The sequence below is a fragment of the Paroedura picta genome, chromosome 2, assembly GCF_049243985.1.
Source record: "Paroedura picta isolate Pp20150507F chromosome 2, Ppicta_v3.0, whole genome shotgun sequence".
Lineage (NCBI taxonomy): Eukaryota > Metazoa > Chordata > Lepidosauria > Squamata > Gekkonidae > Paroedura > Paroedura picta.
In genome coordinates, this window is record NC_135370.1 from 105,718,146 (window position 1) to 105,739,837 (window position 21,692).

At 44.0% G+C, this 21,692-nt stretch overlaps 1 protein-coding gene across 1 annotated transcript in view; it reads left to right on the forward strand.

The window, feature by feature from the left end:
• Positions 1 to 11,823: 11,823 nt before the first annotated feature.
• Positions 11,824 to 21,692, forward strand: part of LGR4 (leucine rich repeat containing G protein-coupled receptor 4) — a 119,817-nt gene continuing 109,948 nt past the window's right edge. Inside the window, exon 1 of the mRNA XM_077321980.1 lies at positions 11,824 to 12,205. Coding sequence (XP_077178095.1) covers positions 12,021 to 12,205 — 185 coding nt within the window. The 5' untranslated portion in view covers positions 11,824 to 12,020. The remainder of the gene's footprint in view (positions 12,206 to 21,692) is intronic.

Genomic DNA, 21,692 nt, shown 5'->3' on the forward strand with positions numbered 1-21,692 from the left:
ATAGTAGAACCATCCAAGCAGAATGATCTGTCATCAGAGGCCTGGGAACATCTTGAAAAGTGTCTTCACCTGGTGCCTAAAATACAATCCTCATCGCTCTCCTCTGTACCCTTTCAATTTTATCTGCAATCTTCTTGAAGTGAGGCCTCCAGAACACAGTACTCCAGGTGTGGTCTGACCAGTGCCGTATACAATGGGACTATGACATCTTGTGATTTTGATGTGATGCCCCTGTTGATACAGCCCAAAATGGCATTTGCCTTTTTTACCGCTGCATCACACTGCCTGCTCATGTTTAGTTTACAATCCACAAGTACCCCAAGGTCTCGTTCACACACAATGTTACCTAGAAGCGTATCCCCCATCCAGTAGGCATGCTTTTCATTTTTCTGACCCAGATGCAGAACTTACACTTATCTTTATTAAATTGCATCTTGTTCTCATTTGCCCATTTTTCCATTGTGTTCAGATCTCATTGAACTCTGTCTCTATCTTCCGGAGTATTTGCCAGTCCTCCCAATTTGATGTCATCTGCAAACTTGATGTGTAGTCCCTCCACCCCCTCATCTAGATCATTAAAAAATAAGTTTAAAAGTACCGGACCGAGCACCAAGCCCTGAGGTACCCCGCTACTCACCTCTCTCCAGTCTGATGAAACACCATTGAAAACAACTCTTTGAGTGCGGTTCTCTAACCAATTCCCTATCCACCTAACTATCTGAAAATCCAGATTGCAGTCCTTCAATTTATCCATCAGAACATCATGGGGAACCTTATCAAAAGCTTTACTAAAATCCAAGTAAACGACATCAACCGAATTTCCACGATCCAGCAAACCTGTCACTTGGTCAAAAAAGGAAACCAGGTTGGTCTGACAGGACCTGTTGGAGACAAATCCATGCTGACTTCCTTGGATCACCACTAGGTGCTGCTAAAGTGCTACTGCACATTGTTCAAGCCATTTCAGAATGGAGATTTGTTGTTTTTGTGTTGATTTTTTGTGACCATCCTTGAGTCCCCTTTTGGGGATATAGTGCAGGGTATAATAAATAATAAATGGGGTGGCGGAGAGACAGATCACACTTGGAAAGGTCTGGATTGGACAAGAGAATTCCTGTACGTGTCTGTTTTCTTTTATCAAGGGTTACCCTAGAAAAGTAATTTGAGTGGGCAAAGCAGAGGAAGGATCATTGCTCAAAAAGAAAGCCAATATTCTGCATTGATCATATCTTGCTTTAAGCTGTTTGTTGTTATCATTTACCATATTGTCTTTGAATTTTTATTCCTAGTCTTATTGATGGTTCATCAGATCAGATGTCTTATGTGATTACCTTTTTTTATCTCTTCCTTTACTTTACAATCTGCCTCTCAGTGACAAAGGCAGGTTATAAATGAAATAAATATATTCACATTCCAGGATCTTGAACATATTGTGACTGAAACTGGGGAACCAAAAGAAGAAACAAATCATTTAGGAGAATAACTCACTAGCCCACCTTACTCTTTGAACCAGTTAATGCTAACACAGTTCTGCAGGGTCAAACAGAGCTCTTCTGCCAAGCTTTAGGTTGTGGCCAATGAGCTGATAGCGTCTACCAGGTCCTCCAGAACCCCCCTCCCCATCAGATACACCCCCTAGATTCATTGCAAAGCAATTCCCAATCTGGCCAATCTGTTAAGCAATAGTTACACATTAACAGCTTAATAGTTTAAATGTTTTATAATATAGAAGATAACATTCACTGAGTTTAATTTTTGGTGTACTGTATTTCATATTATAATGGAAATTGTACACTGCCCTATGCTGTAAAGCGCCCTGAGCCACAAGGGAGGGCAGTATAAAAATGTAATTTATGCATACATGCTTTATCTTGCCTTCTGAGGGACTCAAATTTATGATGTTTTAAATAGGGCATTTCATGGATGTTGATAGTTAGATAGCCGTTGCTCTGTAATCCACAAGATTCCCTCCCCTGTAAATCTGGCCTATGTGTTCCTCCAAGCTTTCTAGAACTGAAAGTGTTTAAATACTGAAGGAGAAAACGTATAATCTTAGCAGTACATTATGAACATGGTCAGTAAGGAGGGCTGCCAGATTCTTCTTAGTTATCAGCAGGAGATGGGAAATGCCAGGGGATTTGGGAATGGAGCCTGGGGGGGATAGGAACTTCTGTTTGGTGCAATGGCATAGATTCCACCATCTAAAACAGCCATTTTCTCCAGGATAATGGATCTCTGTAATTTGGAGATGAGCTGTAATTCTGGGGGATCCCCAGGTCCCTCCTGGAGGGTGGCATCCCTACCGGTGTGTCCTGCTACTCAGAACTCAGTGATAAGAAGGCTTCTCCATAACTTGACTTACTTCACAGCATGCATTTAATCAACTGAGATTACTGGGAGGTTCTGAGAAGCAGGCTGACCATTTAAATAATGGCTACTCAGTCTGGCTTGTTCCAAGGCCATTTTAACTTTCCAGTCCATCCAGAGGCATGTCCACATGTCTGATATGTTCTGGTTTAGGAAAGCAGCAGTGAATAACAAATTGAACACAACACCGGCCTTAAAATTCTTTCTTTCTTTACAGGGTTTAAATAATGAACACATGCTCTGTGCACCAGTGGATCACTTGCTGATTTCCTGTGACTGGCTCCAGGCCCACTGATATTCTTGCAAGGAATGCTGAACTAAATGCAGCTCCAACAGTCACTTCCAGAAAACCACATGGGGGGAGGATATTAAAACTCAAGCTTTATCTCCCTGTGCTCATTTAAGCCCACTGGTGCGTCAACCAATACCAGGAAGCAAGTTAAGCCAGGCATAGTCTGAAAGTAATAAAATGAAACGAATTAACCTGGAGTAGCATTTGTGTGCATGGTTGGATATGGCACTTTGTGTTGTTTTTGTTTAAAAGTAGTACCTGGTTTCCACCTACATCTGATCCTAGTAATAACAAGGGAAAACGCATCACCGTACATGGGACACTCTTAAAGGCTGTAAAACAGCCCTCATTGCCTGCAATTTGGCAGACAGGATATCTTGGCTGTAATTCCTTAAAAATGCCATCCTAGTTGTGTTGCAGGAGGTTACAGTGTTTCTCTCACTGGATAAAAAAATGTAAATATCTGAATACCATAAATGTAAATATTTGAATACCATAAGTATCCAAGTACATTACAATCACATCAGTCATGTCACTTAACAACCAGAGAATCTAAGCAACACTTTTCATGAATAAAATGAACTGTGCCTCTATCAAATTGCTGTGAACATTTCTCTTTTTCCTCCCAATGCCTAGTTTTGCCCTAAGTCCACCAGCTACTTGTGCTCCTTCTTCCAGCTATTATGCTTCTGATTCCTTTTCGCCATCTGAGCTTCCAAGGACTTCCGCTCCCTTCCTTCCTACCCAGCATCTCTTCCTCTGTTCTCTCTTCCTGCCACTGACATTAAGCCCCTAATGTATGAAGCACGACACAAAAGTGATTCCTCCCTCTTGCTTCTGTTGAGAAGCTACACATGATAAAAAAACTAATTGAAAATATAACTTGTGGTCTTTTATATGTTTTTTATTAATCATTGTTTTATTTAAAAGCTGCCATGAGTTTGTTTATTTATTTATTATATTTATATATTGCCCTCCCTGGAGGCTCAGGGCGATTTACATTGAACTTATGAACCATACATTAAACAATCTTTGTTAATAATCATACAATAATATTAATAACAGTAGTTGTAACAGTATAACAATATAACAGTACAACAATGTAACAGTGCAATGGCACAACAGGTCCAGAGCGCTCTGGTGGAGTTCTGGGGGGGGGGAGCAGGGGCCTTTAATTTGTTGTTGGTTATGCCTGGTCTCAACCACAATGTAAAAAGGTAGCTAACAAATTGTTTAAGAAATTCATTTTAAAAAGACAGAGGTCACAAGTTCATGGAATTGGCAACTTTTGGCAAGCACATTTGCAGGATTATTATTATTATTATTCCTGCCACTCCCGAGTCAGTTTACAAGTCATAAAAACCCTATCAAAAACCCCAATTAAAACATAATCCCCAACATGGCGGAAGCCCCTTGCCACCTCCCGCTATTAGAGGTTGGGAAGGAGGTAGATGCAATACTCATAACTGGAGGTGGGGCGTAGATCTATTTGTGGAGCTGTAGTGGCAGGAAGCAGGAAGTACTGGGTAATGTAATAGTAGTCAAGGAAGAAGATTTGCATTTGGTGGTGCTTTCCTTCTTACCGATATTACCTTCTCAGCCAGGCTCAAGCTTTTGGGCTATTCACTTGACTACTTAACCTAGTCTTTGGCACCGTTCTTTGGCATTCAGTACATGATGCTTTACTAGTTTGTGATACTCTGTGACTCTTGGACATGGACTGTACAGCCAGCCCGTTGCTCCTGCACTGATCCCTATCTCCTGTTTACTTGCTTGGCTTCACCCCAGCTTTGGCTTCAGACCCAGCCAGAGCCCTTATTTTTAACCCAGTGTAACTTAATAGGCTTTAGCACTGATCACTCTGAACTTTACGCTTTAGTGATATTTGAATTTCCAGTAAAGAAACATTTACAGTTCTCTGCAGTTCAAAAAAAAATTTTTTTGTTATGTTTACTAAAGTCAATGTTAAGATTGCCTGTGAGGTTATTAAGACTCTACCTGATGTTCCATGTGCTTTAGATAACAAAATTGTATGGTGCATGTGCATCTGTGTTCCCAGACAGAAATACTTTTTATAGAAATTGGGCACTTGCCCTGGTCAGTGTCAAAGCTAAACTATTAGAACAACCCATGCTGAACATGACTCTAGGTGTTTCCCTATGGGCTAACCTGTCGGTGCAGCGTGTTGCCCCTTCAAGGGGAGGAGGAGAGCTGAAGTTGATACATACAGTAACATTATGCTCCAAAACCTCTATGGGTTGAATTTTTATTTTACAGCAGCCACATGGAAAGCATTGGAAATACCTTTGTGTGGTAGTGGTGGCCAAGAGCTGCAAAAGATGTGCAACCCATGGATTTTGACTTAATGGGAGTATGGCAATTAATGGATGGCTCTCATAGATAATAGCTGTTGTGCTATTAAAATGGGAGCATTTCCAGCAGAGAATGGGAAGCAGAAATACAACTTAAATGGGAATATAAACATGTGAGCACTAGCTTCCATTTGTGCCAGGTGTTTTATCTATAAGGAGCAAACAGAGAGTAGGGGCATTGAAGTCCATTCTTGTCCACCATTCATATCTCTTCTTCAGATCATACTTGGCTTGATGCAGTGCAAAATGTCCCAGCTTGTACTTTCCTTAGCCCTTCCTAAGGTCCTCAGCAGCAACCAAAAGTCTTGATCAGTATAGAGTTAGCACTAGCAAGTGTGGATCGTTTTCCTCTTGAAATAGATACATAAGAAAAAGGGGACTGGAAAGGGATGGAAAGAGAGAGCAGCATTTAAAAATACTAATTCAATTCAGTGAGTAGCAGTACTCAAGGAACGGAAAGTGGACTTAATGGGACACTCTACTAGGCTTTAACTGTCCAGTATTAATGTGTGAATGTTCAAAAGCAAGGGACACATATAATCCTTTTTAAATCTTGAAAATATTAATTTGAAATTGTACAAGATCTCATACTTGGCCTGCATGGGAGGTGATGATAAGAAGCATCTAAAGAGCTCTTTAAGAAAGAATTGTAGACCAATTAAATGGGTGGGTTTAGTCTAGAGTAGCTGCATAAGATTTCACTATTAATAATGTAAACCCTTGGATATAATCAGTCTCTTCTTACCTGTATCAACAAGTTCTCAGAAAAATGAATGCATCCTATATTTAGTCCCTTAAAGTCTGTAAACTGCTTGCAGTGGGACATTTACACTGCCACTGAGCCCAAATAAATGAACATTTTAAAGCTAAGCTTTGACATACGCCAGGAAGTGGTTTGTTGCTGTAGAGGTTGTGGTAGGAGAAGACTTCCATTTGCAAATTTTTGTCATTTTTCCCCTTGATTTCCCCCCCCTTCCCATGGTGTCCAAATTCAGCAATGCTTTCTTTGCTTTCTACAGTGAAAATGTCTTCTGAAATATTTTAAAAGTTACATTCAAAACCTGAGGAATAGCTTCTACTGACAGGATCTTAAGAATTCTTTTTCAAAGTTGTCAAACTGTTGTTGAGAACTATCACATAAACAGTGTTGAGACTTGCCCAAACATTTTTCCCCTTACAAATAATAATAGCTTAGCAGTCATCATATGTCTGGCTTATCACTTATGTTTCCTTGTATGATGTAGCATCATTTTAGTATTTCTTGCTGTCTCTTCACAGCCAGTCATCCAGTCCAGCTATTTAAGGGGATTAACGTGGTTTATTATTTAATTTAGAGTATAATTTCAGCAGATTTACCCAATCTTCTGTTTAAAGAAGATAATTATGTTTTAGCTTGCTTTTCAATAGACAAAGGTTGAACATGCTTGTGACTTTGTTGGCACAATCTAGACCAAGTTATTGAGAGAAAGTTAAGCATATGCTTAACTGTTCCACTGAAGTCAATGAGATGGTGACTTTTTTCTTCATGAAGGCTGAAGGACAGATTTGACTTATCTATGTGCTCAGCTACAGTTTTAATTAAACATTGACATTTGCTTACCTAATTTATTGACTGAGTTGACAAGAGAAGATGGTGAATCAGGGCCTAGTCTGCACACATGAGATAATGCACTTTCAATGCACTTTAGAAGTATATTTTCCTCTTCAGGAAAATCCAGCCGCGAAAGCACATTGAAAGTGCATTATCTATTGTATATGCAGACTAGGCCCAGGACTGTTAAGGGGCTTTTGTGAAACAGTCCATAAAGATCTGTCATTCTTTTGACACTAGGCCTGATGAAAAATAAATGGAAAGATTGGACCCAATGGGACTCATAATCAACTGATACCACGCTGGCAGAGGAGAAGATCTGAATTTGGAATTCCCTACTAGCTGACCATTGCTGTGGGCAATAGTTGGCGCGGGGGGTCCCCTTTGAGAAAGGATGATAGCTAGCTTTATGGGATTTGGTATTGTCGCTGCAATAGGTGTTTTTTTTAAATGGGCATTTTAATGGGATTATATTGTATATTTTATTGGGGGTTTTAGTGTGACCCCCTGAGAGCCAGCTTGCTGGGAGCGGTGGGATATAAATTGAAACATAAAGAAGTAAAATAAATTCATGTTATGGACATTTATGTATAAAATGTGTTTAGTTTACTAAGACATTATTTTTGTGTTGTGTGGTGCTTTTAAGTGTGAAATAATAAAATATTTACATAAAAATAGTACATCATATACTCTGCCTCATGTGGTGTGTGTGTGCTTGTGTGTGCGGTGGAGAATCCTAGCAGCTGTTACCATATATTTAACCTACTATATATGTAACAAGTTCACTATACATTTTAATATTATTTGGTACCATATTTAATAATAGAAATGTTGGGTCCAGTGCAAATTTAACTTCTGATATTGTTTGCATCTCATTGTGACTCATAATCTAATATTTCTTTGCTTTCTGGCAAGTATACTACATATGATGGAATGATGCATTTATTCTGAAACACTATTATACACTTAGGAAGACAATTCAGTTTTGATATTTGAATAATGAATATTAAAATAACAAATATTCAAAATGGACATAACTTCTTGTTGACCTTGGAAATAACCCCCAGGGTGAATTTGTTCCCCAGTTGTACGTACTTCGGCACAATGCACAATGCTGTACAACTTTGGTATTTTAGAACATTATCATTTGCATAATAGCAAACTATGTTGCCAAAGTATAACCAGTTACCACTTATAGTTTGCTTTCTGTAATTAAAAAACAGCCAGGGTACATAACAACCTCAGAAATAGGCATTTTGTCATTGGGGTATTTTTTAACCCCAAGCCGAGTTAACATATTGTGGTAAAAATGCCCCATATATATTTATTAAGAAAACACTGACACACTGGACCGCACCATTTTAAGTGCTCCAGAGAGATACAGATCTTTAGGGCAACCTGGGATGTTGTTCAGCAACAGCACAATATTTCTTCTGGGGAAAATCCAGAAGCGAAGCCATGCCTCTCTAGGAATTCCTGGAAACTTTGTGGTAATAGAGTTTCTAGAGATTCCTAGAGTGAATGGAATATTTTCATGATCAAGTCATGAGAGTCAAAGCTGACTTTTTCAGAGACAGATATCTGCTCTGTGATCTGCTGGTATTGCTGCATCTCCAGTCAACCCAAAGTACTTAAATTGTTTCCAGCTCTAATGATAACTTTCACTGACACTGTAAAGAAAAAGGTTTAATAATATAATTAACTGTAACATAGTACTAGTTGCAAAAATCAAAGAATAGCAAAAATTAATGAAACACACCAAAAGAGAAGTTTGGTGTATCTTTCTTATTCTATTTAATAATGATCAGAAACATTTCATCAACCAATCTATCAGTTTCCAATAAGTCATAAAAGAATATTTCTTATTCAGGTGCAAACCATATGCATAAACTCAAATGGGACTCTAAGGTCCCATTGATCGAAACAGGAGAATTGAACATGTTATCTTTTCCTAGTCTGCAAAAACATATTTGGCAACAGTATGAACTGTTATTATATGATAATATTTAAGGTTTACTGAAGTACAAGATAAACCCCAAACATTATCATATTTTTATAATAATAGATTACACTGATTATGTCAACTGTGGTTTCAGGTGTAGCATTTCTTTTCCTTTTTAAAAATTCTCAGTTCTATATAATATAAGTTCTTACAAAACAAGGTAAAGGTAAAGGTATCCCCTGTGCAAGCACCGGGTCATGTCTGACCCTTGGGGTGATGCCCTCTAGCGTTTTCATGGCAGACTCAATATGGGAGGCTCTATTTACAAAACAAAGCAGGATTCAAATTGAATATTTTTATTTATTCAATCAATTATTAAGCAAACCTCTTTGCCAAAATGCTCTAGAGCAGTGGTCCCCAACCCGGCGCCGGGCCGCGGCTCCTTTTTCCCACCCCCCCACCCACCCCCCCAAGCGAGAAGCTCGCCAGGCCGCAAGCAAATCGGCCGCCAAAGTGGCGGCCGCCAAAGTGGCCGCCAAAGTGGCCGATTAGCTCGCGGCCTGGCAAGCTTCTCTCCCCTCCCCTCCCGAAGCGAGAAGCTCGCCGGGCCGCAAGCAAATCGGCCGCCAAAGTGGCCGATTAGCTTGCGGCCCGGCGAGCTTCTCGCTTCGGGAGAGGAGGGAAGAGAAGCTTGTCGAGCTGATTTGCTTGCGGCCCGGAGGGGTCGGGAGGGGAAGCCACGACCGCCGGCATGGCGGCGGCGCAAACGTGCATGCGCGGACTGCTGCACAAACGCGCGTGTGCAGCAGTCCGCACATGTGCATTTGCCCTGGGGCTGCCGCGCGTGCGCGGGCCCCCGGACCACCCTCTCCCCCAACTACACTGCAGCGGTCCGCGGCAAGCGCAAGCTTGCGGACCGCTGCTCTAGAGACTGCTTGCACAGAAGCATTAAAAATAATATAATTGATAAAACTAAATTGTGCATAAAATTCCAACTATAAGCAGCTCAAGTACTATTAGCATTTCTGTCTTGGATAATGTAACAGATATTTCATCATCAATAACTACTTCTCCAATTGTAAGAATTTTGTATGTTATCTAAGCAGCTCTGAAAAATGTGAAGATACATGTGCTGGTGTTGTACAAACCGAATTGTCTTTGGGATGACTCCCACAAGTCATCTTCTGAAAAGCTCTGCACTTGGCACCTTATGATGAAAATCTTCCCAGAATGGTTAAATAAGCTTCTGGCTGCCTCATCATTCTTACCTCAGCAAGGTTACAAAAAGGCTCTTTGTTGATATTTGGTTGCTGGACAGCTTGAATCTGTTCACAAGAATGTTCTACATGTATCTGCTATGTGATGTCAATGCCAAAGTCACCATGAGGCGCAAAAATGTTGGTTTTGTTTTTAAAGAAAATCTAGGCCACTAATTCCACAGAGCGATGCTGTCCCAAACCATCGGCTTTTTCCATCAAAGGCTCAATGCTTGGAATATAACTGATGTACAAAACAAAGTTTGTGTCCAGTGACACCTTCAAGAATAAAGGATGGGGGAAAAAACTTTGTTGGTCTTAAAGATGCTACTGGACTCAAACTATTTCGCTACTTCAGACCAACACAGTGACCCACCCACCTGATGTCCAAAAGTCCTTGTTTTTGTGGGGGGGGGGGGAACTAGTATGTATAAAATCAACCCTAAACAACATCCCAGATCTCTCAGCAGTGCAATTTTTTTTGGGGGGGTGGTACATCCTAGTTGTAGGAATAGATGTGAGAATCCTAAAAGAAACTTCTCAGGTGTTGCTTTTGTGATATTCTAGAATGAGCAGCTTGACTGAGGCCAAGATCCCAGTTTCATTATTTGCTAAACAGAACAGCTCTGTTTAAGAGAAGCAGGTTTATGCTGGGGACAGCCTCCTACTATGGGGTGCCGCTATGCCAGCTCTTGGTTGGGAAATACCTGGAGACTTTGGGGATGCAGTCAGGAGTGGAGCATAATACTATGCAATCCACCCTCTGAAGCAGCCATTTTTCTCCAGGGGAATAGATCTCTGTTGCCTGGAGGTGAGCTGTAAAATCGGAGCATCCCCAGATTTGATCTGGGGCCTGACATCCCTAGGTGCTGCACAAGTATTTTCTGTGAGCAATTTTTGCATGAGCAATATTGTTTGTCTTGCACTTTTACTACCTACTCAGCTGCCCCAAAGCACAATGGAAGTTAGCTACGCTTATGGTTGTAATGCTAAAATCACTTTCCTGGGAGTAAGACCTATTGAATAAAATAGTATATCGTCTTAGTTTGACTTCCCAATGCCTTCTGCAAAGCAAACAAACAAACAATGAGACAAAGTTAGTTAACTGTGACTGACTCTGGTCCCACTCCCTTCAGTAGGATTTATGTGTCCAATTTATACTGCTCAGCCTATACTTTATCGTCATGCCAATGGTTTTAAGTTTGGTATTTTCCCCCCAATTCGTCTTTTCTTTAATAAGGACAAGAGATATTGTTCCAGGCCTCTCTGTCACTGGTTCCTCTTCGAATGTGGGTGGCTTCGCTAGATGCATGCAACAGCAGTGGGCCCCAGGTGACACCTCAAGTTGCCTCCCAGCAAGAAGCTCTGCCGCCTCAGAAGAGGCATTCTGTTGTGAGGCGCTCCCTCCGTCTAGAACAGCTCGAGCCGCCCCTCTTGTCGCTCATCGCCTATTGACACGCCCACCCACCGTCTCCAATACCGGCGAAGGCTCGGCTCTTTTCTACCGTTGGCTGTTGTCTGAGTTCCACTTTTTTTTAAAGCGTGTGTGTGGGTCAATTTGCATATTTTGCAGGCTGAGATTCCTGCCGCGCCAATGCCAAGCGGCCTCATTAGCATAAGCACCTCCTTGATTTGCCCAGAGCTGCGTTCGGGGATTGCTTCAGCGCCGTCCCCGATACTGTGGCGCAGCCCTAGAAGGCAAAAGCAACGCGGCATCGTCCTGGCGAGTCAGCGCGAGCTGGGATGGCTGAAGGGTTAATTTGCTAGCTAGAGGTCTGGAGCCACGCACCCCGGGAGCCTGGCGGCTGCAATGGCAGAGGCAGACCCGGCGGGGCACGTTATTACCTGCTCGCGGAGCTGATTGGCGAGGAGCTGCCGCCTTTCCATGGAGCAGGCAGGCAGGAAGGAGAGCTGCTGCCGCTGAAGCGTCGGCTCCTCGTGCGGGGGGATTTTGCGGAGGGGGGGAGGAGGAGGAGGAGGAAGCGGAGGAGGGGAAAGCCTCGCTTCGCCGACGCTCGGCGCTGAGGTGGGAAGGGAGGCAGCCACAGCCGCCCGCACAAGGACTCGGCTCAGCCGAGGGGCCCGCGAAGAGGGGGGGGGGGCGCTTGGTTCCTCCGCCTCGAGGGGAGTGCAGCCGGCCCCGCCTGGGGCTCCCAAGCCAGCCTTTCGCTGCTCTCGCAAGCCCGGACTGGCGCTCGCGATGCGCTGCCTGGCTCTGCTCGGCGCCTTCGTCTGGGGCTTCGGGAGCTCGGTTGGGCCCAGCGGCGGCGCGTCTCTTCCTCCATGCCCGGCTTCCTGCAGCTGCGATGGGGACGGCGGAGTCGACTGCTCCGGGCGAGGGCTCCCGGCCGTGCCCGAAGGACTCAGCGCTTTCACCCACTCCCTGTAAGTCCTCGCCGGGGCCTTGCCGGGGGAGGGGAGGGGAGGGTGGCTGCGCTTCCCGGGCGCCCTCCTGGCGCTCACCTTGCCAAACAGGTTCTCCGCATGGCGTTCTCCCCCGGTCCGCGCGCCTTCTGGTGTGGCCTGCGAGATCGCCGAAGCCCAGGGCGGCTCTCTCCGTCCCTCTTCCCCTGGCCTGCTCGCGGAATTTACCTGGGTGTAGGGCGGGCAACCCTCACCAGCCTGCGGGGTTTCGGCGCTGTCTTCGCTCCGCGGGGCTCACTCCCGACTCAGTGGACAGCCGTAAGCCACGGGCGGCTTCTGGAAACCCGGGCATCAGCCCCGCAGAACGCGGAGGGGCTGGCTTCCCTGCAGTCCTGCCTAGGATCGGGCTGTCAGTGCCTCCGTCCCGTGGACGGGTGGTGAAAAGGTAGCAAGGGCTGCCGAAAATCCTTTTGAAAGACTTGGGGGATGTGGGATTTCAGATGTGAAGCGACTATTCCAGCTCATTCTGCACAGGTTGGATAATGCACTTTAGAAGCAGATTTTTCTGTTTTGCACAGGAAAATCCTGCTGCAAAAACACGTAGACAGTGCATTATCCAATCAATGCCTGCAGAATGAGCAGGTGTCCGAGGAGTTGAGGCAAAGTCTGGATTCATGAAATGGTGCAAGGACAGGGTCTTTTGGGCAGCAGTCCTATGCACTCACTCTCTCTCTCTCTCTCTCTCTCTCTCTGTTTGATGGGAACAGCCTCCTTCAGTCTCGACATAAGCATGTATTAACCTGAACTATAAATTCCAATTTCTAGTTTTGAACTACTGAGTATGGAGCATGGCTCCTGATTTCTCGTGTACATTTCCTGTTTCCTTCTCTAAACGCCAGAAATTGAAAGGGGGGTAGTATTTAAAATATTAGAAACAGAATTACAAAACTGGAACCTTTCCAACCACCTTTACCGTGCAGGATGGCTTGAAGTTCCCAGACAAAAAATGTCCATGCTACCTTTATGTATTTCCAAAGAGGGAGAACCCTCAACATCCCTGGGCAACTGATTCCACCAATGAACTGCCTTGAATATAGTGTGTAGCCTGTATGCCAATACACTTCAGCTGTTTGCTTTCTCATCCTGTTCTTTTTGGGGAGAGAAGGATCTGTAGAGATCTTTGGGGTAGGGGTGAGGGCTTAAAAGTGCCTTGTCCTTGTCAGAGGAACAAAACCACAGTCTACAGAATGCAGTCAACTAGCAAAGGCATGGGTTGGTTAAGGTAAATGCATACATTTTGCTTCTGTGAGATTGAAGCTTGTTGAATAATGGTGTTCATTTGGGGGTCAGGAGATGGTGATCATGTCAGTTACAAGGGCTAGGCTTGGAGTCCTTGGTTTTGAAAAACACATGTTTGAAAAACTTTCAAAGCTGTTGTAACAATGAAATGCCATAAAACCAAGGTGTGTATGACACTTTAGGATTTCAAGGGTGTGGAGTTTTATGGTATGTTGTTTTAGTGTTTCATCACATCTGGGACAGACTATGGAGGTATTCATAACACTCTGAAGAATTTCTTACAATATTCCTGCTTCTGCTGACAATACTAAACAGCGAAGACCTGCAGGACTTTGACCAATGGCTACTCAAGGAGTTAGGAGGCCTATGTAATGGGCAGGGGGGAGGGATATTAGAAGTATAGTTTTGTTTCTGAGGTGCTTAGCTGGTATGTGAAAAATGTCAGCGGAGGAGACTTGAAACAGGCAAAAGGAATCGGTTATTAATTTTGAAATGGATTATGCATCTAAGTTGTGATGCCTAAAGCTCTAGAGAAGGTGGAAGGATTAACATTAATAGAAATCCAGGTGTGTGAAGCCAAAGAGGATTTAGATAGGGTTGCATAAAGTGAGTGAGAATATATAACAGGCTTAGGTGACATATGAACTAGTTGAAACAGGACTGAATGATAACTAGGAATTCCACATGTATGAAACATGCATAGAGGGGTCAGATGAGTGTTAGTGTTAGAATATCCCTTTCCAAAAGACTTTCTTTTGTAGCTAGTCTCGGCAAGAATACTCAAAATGTACATACCTATTCAATATAATGTTGGTAGAAAATAATAAAGCATAGTGGTAGAGACTCACTTATGCATTTTAGATGAAATGGGAGAACTAAAAGTATGTTAATGTCTTGAGGTGATAACTCCTCTTCAAGGGGGTAGCATCTTAAAATGTCTGCATTAGAAAATTGCCATGCCAAACAAGTCTTGCCACAAACCTAATAATATCTTGCGTAATAGTATGTTGGGTGTGCCCCATCTCTCAGGGATGGTTTAATAGTAAAAGGCTATAATGAGATCTCGTTTAGGAGCTGCACTCAACTTGTAATACTGTGACCATTGCTTTTTTGAAGAACATTATTGAATAATATCAGCCTATTAAGAACTGTACCCTATACTGAGTCAGCCATATATTAATCAACAGTGTGTGTAGTGGTGAGAATTTTGGACTAAGATTGGCAGACCTAGGGTTCTTGCTTGCCATTAAACTCATTCTGTGATCTTGGGTCAGTCTCTGTGAGAACTAAATGTGCCACCCTGAGCTTCTTAGAGAAAGAGTGGTATAAAAATGTAAGAAATTCCAGTTGACTTTTAAGAAAGACCCGTTGTGATATACTTCAACATATAAAGCATTGCCTCAGGTATTTGTGTTACTATAAGAGGAGCTTTGCAGTTCTTTGTGGAGAACTCAGTGTGTTAGTCTGCAACAACAACAACAAAAACATGTCTTCCTAATGGGTCTCCAAAGCAATTTACAACAAAAATCTCTTCCTCCATTGCATCCTCCTGGGGAGGCAAAGGAACTCAGCAGGGCACAATGCCCTAGAGCAGTGGTCCCCAATCTTTTTATCACTGGGGACCGGTCAACGCTTGACAATTGTACTGAGACCCGGGGGGTCGGGGTAGTCGAGGGATGTTGTCACTGCCGCCGCCTGAGCCCCTGCTCCAGTTGCTTTCCCGCTGGCGCCCCTGACTTCTCGCTGCCCTCTATGGGGCACTGTCAGCAGCAGCTGCACAGTGCCATGCCGAGGGCGAGCCCCAGCCATGGTGGCCACTGGAGAGCACCAAAGGTGAGCCGGCGGCAGAGTGGCAAGGCAGCCCCCAAGGCAGCAGCTGGGAGGACAAGGAGGAGCTACAGCCCGGTACCGACTGGTCCATGGACCGCTACTGGTCCCCAGACCGGGGGTTGGGGACCACTGCCCTAGAGTGTCTCCCCCCCAGGGGAGCTGATCTCTGTCAGCTGGAGACGAGGTGGCATCCCTCAGTCCTCTCCCCCCAGCAGCCTCTTCCTCCAGCAGAACTGATCTCTGCCAGCTGAAGATGAGGTGGAATAGAATGGGATTTCCAGGTCCAACCTGGAGGCTGGCATGTCTCAGCCCCCCCCAGCTCCCCTGTCCTCCAGGGGAGCTGATCTCTGTCAGCTGGAGATGAGGTGGAATGGCATGGTATCCCCAGGTCTGACATGGAGGCTGGCATCCCTCAGTCTCCCCCCCCCAAGCAGCCCCTTCCTCCAGGGGAGCTGATCTCTGTCGGCTGGAGATGAGGTGGAATGGCATGGTATCCCCAGGTCTGACATGGAGGCTGGCATCCCTCAGTCTCCCCCCCCCCAAGCAGCCCCTTCCTTCAGGGGAGCTGATCTCTGTCGGCTGGAGATGAGGTGGAATGGCATGGGATCGCCAGGTTGGACTTGGATACGGGAGAAGAGGGGGTAGTTGCAGATTGGGAAGCATTTTCGACGGGGGGTATGGATGGAGGGGGGAGGGCTTATTGGGGCATAGTTGCACAGAGGCCAGCCTCAAAAACAATGTGTGTAGGTGAAGTTGTCCTTGCAGCCTGGTGAGGAGCTGGAATCCCAGAGGATTGGTAGGGCCCACCTAGGGGATGGAAGCTCGAAGGAGTGTCTAGCTTCAGGGATATCTCAGTCTCATGTCCCCAAACCGCAGCCCCGCGTGGCCACGTGGGGTGCCCCGGGCGCCCTTGGCCCCTATCTCTTCATCCTTGATCACCGGCGCCACCAGCGATGGGTGCAGTCCTGTCTCCCGGTGAGTAGTGATGACTTGCAGGGAGAGAGGTGAAGCTGCCGCCCTGGCTCTCTTGTCCATAGAAGGTCAAGGCAGGAGCTGTCGTAGCAGCGGTCATGGGAGCGCGGAGAGGCAAGGCGGTGAGATGCCTGTCAACGGAACAAGGGAAGGAGAGCTCAGCAAAAGAGAGACTATTTATTGGCGGTGGTTTGCAAATGAGCACGGGGGCGCTTTGCAGCCAAGGCCACAGACACCTATGCCCGCATCTGTTGCAGCATACTGTGGAGGAATGGATTTCCTGGTGGCAGACAGGGGAGTCTACCCACGAAATGCAGCATAAGTTTCGGAGTACTCTCCCAGGCTGCTAGAGTGTTAACGAAGTGGGTGCTAGTGGCAGGGATTGTGGGGGGGGGGTATTCAGAGGTGGCGGTGACGACTGCTGGCCACTCATCGCCAGTGGCAGCAGGGGCTGGTGGCATGCGCCGGCACCACAGAATGTGTAGTAGGGCCTCCTGAGTCAGCTCATCATTGGCGCGGTGGGAGGCACTGGTGCTCCTGTGGAGTGTCACAGATGCCCTCGCCTCGGTAGGCAGGCATGTCTGTGGAGAGGCGTGCGGAGTAGCAACCAGCCGGGCACGGAGGGCGGGAGGTGTAGGGGCTGGACCAATCAGGGTGTAGCCACCCACACCCAGATTGGCCCTATTCCAACTTGGACACCCCGGATTAGCTCCACCCCCTGGCCGGTTTCATAAATATTAAGAGGAACCACGGATATAAGATAATATAATTGAATTTATAACCTGACCATATCATCCCTGCCATCTTGGGGCAGGTCACAACAGTCAGTAGGTATAAATAACAATTAAGATTAGAACAGCTAGGACAGTTAAAAACAACTGAACAATTGGTGACATAATAGTCCCGATTTCCAGCTCATAATTAGATGGGGGGCTGTGTGACCTGCCCCCAGCAGAGGCCCTACAGTTGCTATGTTTGCCTGTCCAAGCTGGCATCAACCATAGTCTCAGTGGAAGAGTTCCATCTTGCAGGCCATATGGAAATGTGATAATTCATTTAGGGCCCTGATATTTTGGGGGAGCTCATTCCACCGGGTTGGGGCTATGACTGGAAAAGCCCTGGCCCTGATCGAGGCCAGTCAGACTTCTCTGGGGCTGGGGGCTATCAGATGATTTGTAGATGCTGGACAAGGCACCTTCTGGGGGACGTATTCAGATAGGCAGTCTCTCAGATACCCTGGTCCTAGACTGCCTCTGGTCTTAAAGGTTAAGACCTAAACTTTGAAGCAAACCTGGAACTTTACTCAGAGCCAGTATAGCAGCCACAAGACTGGTATAATATGGGCCCTCCACAGTGTCTTAGTGACTAGTGAGGACCTGTGCGGTAGCATTTTAAACCAGTTGTAATTTCCTGGGCAAGCCCGGGTAGAGCGCTTTCCAGTAGTCTAGTCTCGAGGTGACCGTTGTGTGGATCACTGTGGCCAGGTGTTCAGGGACCAGATAGGGAACTAGTAGCTTGGCTTGGTGAAGATGGAAAAATGTTTGCCTAGCTACTCTTGTGACTTGAGGCTCCATTGAGAAAGTAGATATCTGCCATGTTTCTGCATTTGGAAAAAATATATATATTTAAATTAATACAAGTGTGTCATTTGAACCTGAATCTGTGATGTTTGGTTCAGGTTATTTGAAGCAGCCCTGTAAACCATGGTTTGAAAGAAGAACTTGTCACCTGTGAAGATGAATGCTGTGGCAAACTATGGTTGGAGAAAATTAGGAAGTAGAGGCAGGAGGGGATAACTAAGCCTATGGCCTATGAAGGGTAAGCCTATGAAGGGTAGGTTTGTGATGTGTGAACTGTCCAAATTGCATGCCGATCTTTGAAAATGTCTAGCATGCATTTTGGGAACAGTGTGCTTCTTTCCTCTCTGCCCATCTTAGTTATGGGAGTAATAGAACATGACAGTTGTAAGGTTAAATGACGGTTATAAGGAAGGAAGATTACTATATTTTGAATCCATGAATAGATTCTTCCACATATTTGACATGATTCCTAGCCAATAACAATTTCAAGCACTTTATCTGATTTCACATACCTGCATTAGTCACTTAAGGCCATGTAGGTGGGAGGCATAGCAGCCAACCCCCAAAACCTTTGGTCAGATTGCCCAGAAAATATTACCATTGGCCTTAGATGGTCAGGGCAAGGATTATTGAAGATTGATTTTAAAGAATTTGATTTGTTTTAGATTCAGTAATATGGCAATAATATTGATAGAGGGAACTGAATGAAAAAGGGTAGTGGGAAAGCAAAGAAGGATTGGAGAAGATGTTTTCCAAGTATATCTGAATTAGAAGTCCTGGTATTGGTATGGTGAGGAAGACAATTTAATGTGACATTCAAAGCCCCTTTTTGAAGCTCATAGCTGTGTAGTTCAGATACTTTGTAGAATGTCTGATTTGGCAAGTCATCTGCTTTCAGTAGTGTGCAGCGACTGTGACTTTGCTATTGCAACATGCGCAATGTCTACCAAGTTGACTATGCAAACACAATGAAATTGTGTTAAAAAAGCAGCCACCTTTTTATTCATATGGTGTACTGTTTTATCAGGGGCGAAGAATTTTGTTACTTGACTTTCATTTTTCCCTTGTGTTGGATCTTCAGCTTCAGTTATCCAGTATGTCATGCTTGTGGTTTCTTTGCCATTTTTGCATTGCATTCAGGTGAGGGGCAGCAGCCAAGAAATCGGGCTACTGGTTAGTGGAAGTAACTACATGCTCTGAGTATTAATGGATTTGATCCCCATTGAGTCAAAATATATTGGCTGATGATGAATGGGCATCTGAACACGAAATGAGGGAGTCTGACATGGCAGAGGCCATACTGAATGTAAGTAAGCTTTGTGCTATGAGAGTTTTTTAACGAGCTTCATTTTCCAAGAAGGGAATTGGCACCTTATGAAAACTGGTTCACTTCAAGATTATTGACTATGGATATGGTGGTAGTTACTACAATGTTGGCAATTATGCTTTGGGAGTTTGTTTAATTTGGAGGAAAATAATCCCATGTCTTTCTGATGGGGTTGCAATGCTTTGATTGCTCTTTTGTATTCTTTTGTTTTTCAGAGGCATATCAAGCAAACAGTTTTCATGTAGCTGTACAGAGCCTGCCCGTGTTTGTTTGCTTAGTTTTTCTTTCTCCTCCATTCTATGTATAGTAAAACCATAATTACTATGTTCCATTTGGTTTACTTCTTTCATACTAGTTATCTTCCTTTAGCTTTCAAGAGTGCTCAGGTCCATAATTTTCCAACAGAAAAGGCTTATCTTTTCAATGCAAGGCCACTCAAAATGCTATGCTCAGTTAAATTGGGTCAAATGTCAGTTGGAAATATCTGCTGTTCTACGATATGCAAATTGTTATACTTGCTTGCTAATTACCACTGAGTAAAGTGAATTGATTTCTTTTTTAAAAAAACCTTTACTATCAAATTGACTTTCATCCTAAATGAAGATGTATGTTTAGCTGAAATAAATAAATGCTACTATGTTTTAAGTTGCGATGCGGGGGGTGGGGGAGATCACTGTAGATCAGCTCTTTGAGCTCCTGCTATATATATGTATGTTCTGCTTAGACCTGGAGAAACTACACTCACTCTTATGTGGAATATCTTTCATGTAGAATTTTTATGACTGCATACTGAAAGGACTGTATAGAAGAGGAAATCGGCCAAGGCCTTTTGAGTAGAATATACTAGAAAGTGTAGATGTCCATATATATTCTAGATTTGTAGAAAGGGTTTTTACAACCCTTAGCTTTCCTTTATTTCCTAGCTTTTAATAAAACCTTAAATTCTTTGAAGTTAGCCATTTATTTTTTACTTCACCATGAGCTCTAGTGTCAACTCCGAGGTTTTCCACACAGGGTTTTCCAGAAACGTGTTAGACATTCAGTATTTTTTAAAGCATGAATGCAGAAGTATTTTAAGCATATGATATTTTGTCATGTTTAGAAATGGGAAAATTGTGCCCTAAGTTTGTGGCCACAAAAATGTGGTAGCACTCCATACTCTACTACAGCAAGAAAAATAATACAAACCTTACAAGAATGTGACCCTTTTCAGTGTCTTGGAGAAACTGGGACATGCATTCTTGTTTAAAATGTGAGCATGATAGACTGTTTATGCACTGGGAACTTCACTGCCCCAGCGTCCATGCAAGAACACAAATCAGAGGGCGGATGAGGTGTACCGGGTCAAATGATCCCCCATGTGGGTGAAGTTTTAGTGACCTGCCATGACTAAAACTCCAGCCTGCAGCCCGATGAAAACCTCCATTGTATAAATGTAAATTATTCCCTCTACCTCTCAGAAGTCTTCTGGGAAATGCCTACAGTAAAATATCAGATTATTTATTTATTTAAAATCTTTAGGAGGCCTGACTCAGGGCTTCAGAATTCTTTAATGAGAGGAGACTAAAACAATGTTAATATAGGTGGGAGGTGGCATTGGACTAGGCTTCAAAGGGGCTCTCTGAAGATTTTTATTTTTAAAAAAGAAAGCCCTGCTTGAGAGATGCTACAAGTAAAAAAACAGCCTTATTTACATTTCTGAATTTTGGGAAGTTGGCAGACAGCCTCTAAAAAATTAGAAGAAAAATTAGCCTTAAAGAATAATTATGTGTGGGGTGCAAAACTCTTGTCTCGGATGTCAGAAGTACTGCCCAATGATCACAGCCATTCAGTCATATTACAGTGCTCACAATTAATATACTGTTAAGGTAGGTTGTATATCTAAAAAAATTCCCAGGAATGTAGTAATGTGTACAGGGTGTTCGGAAAACGTTTGTTTGTTTGTTTGTTTGTTTGTTTATATACTGCTCTCCCTGGAGGCTCAGGCCGGCTTACATAAAACCTAGAAAACAATACAAGAAACAATCCATAACATATCGATAACCATAACATTAATATAATTAACTGATAATTGTAACAATGGTAATAGTGCAGACAGGTCCAGGAGCAGAACGCATTTATGGATTTCTGGGAGGGAGGGAGCAGGGGCCCTGCAGATGTTGTTGGTTACGCCTGGTCTCAGCCAAATGCCTGGCGGAAGAGCTCCCCTTTGCAAGCCCTGCAGAAATGTTTTAGCTCCGTCAGGGCCCTGATCTCCTCCGGAAGCTCATTCTACCAGGTGGGGGCCAGGACAGAGAATGCAGTAAAAAAACAAGGAAAATACAATAACGACCATGCAAGGAGAATATGATTGTGTGGACACAAATAGGAAAAGGCACATAAGTATTTTGTACTTAGAGGTTAAAAATGGGATCAAGTTACTCCAAGTTTGGTACTTCTTGTACAAACCTCAGCAGCAGTAGGTAGGTTGCTTGTACTCTCTGTTATTTTCTTGGAAGCC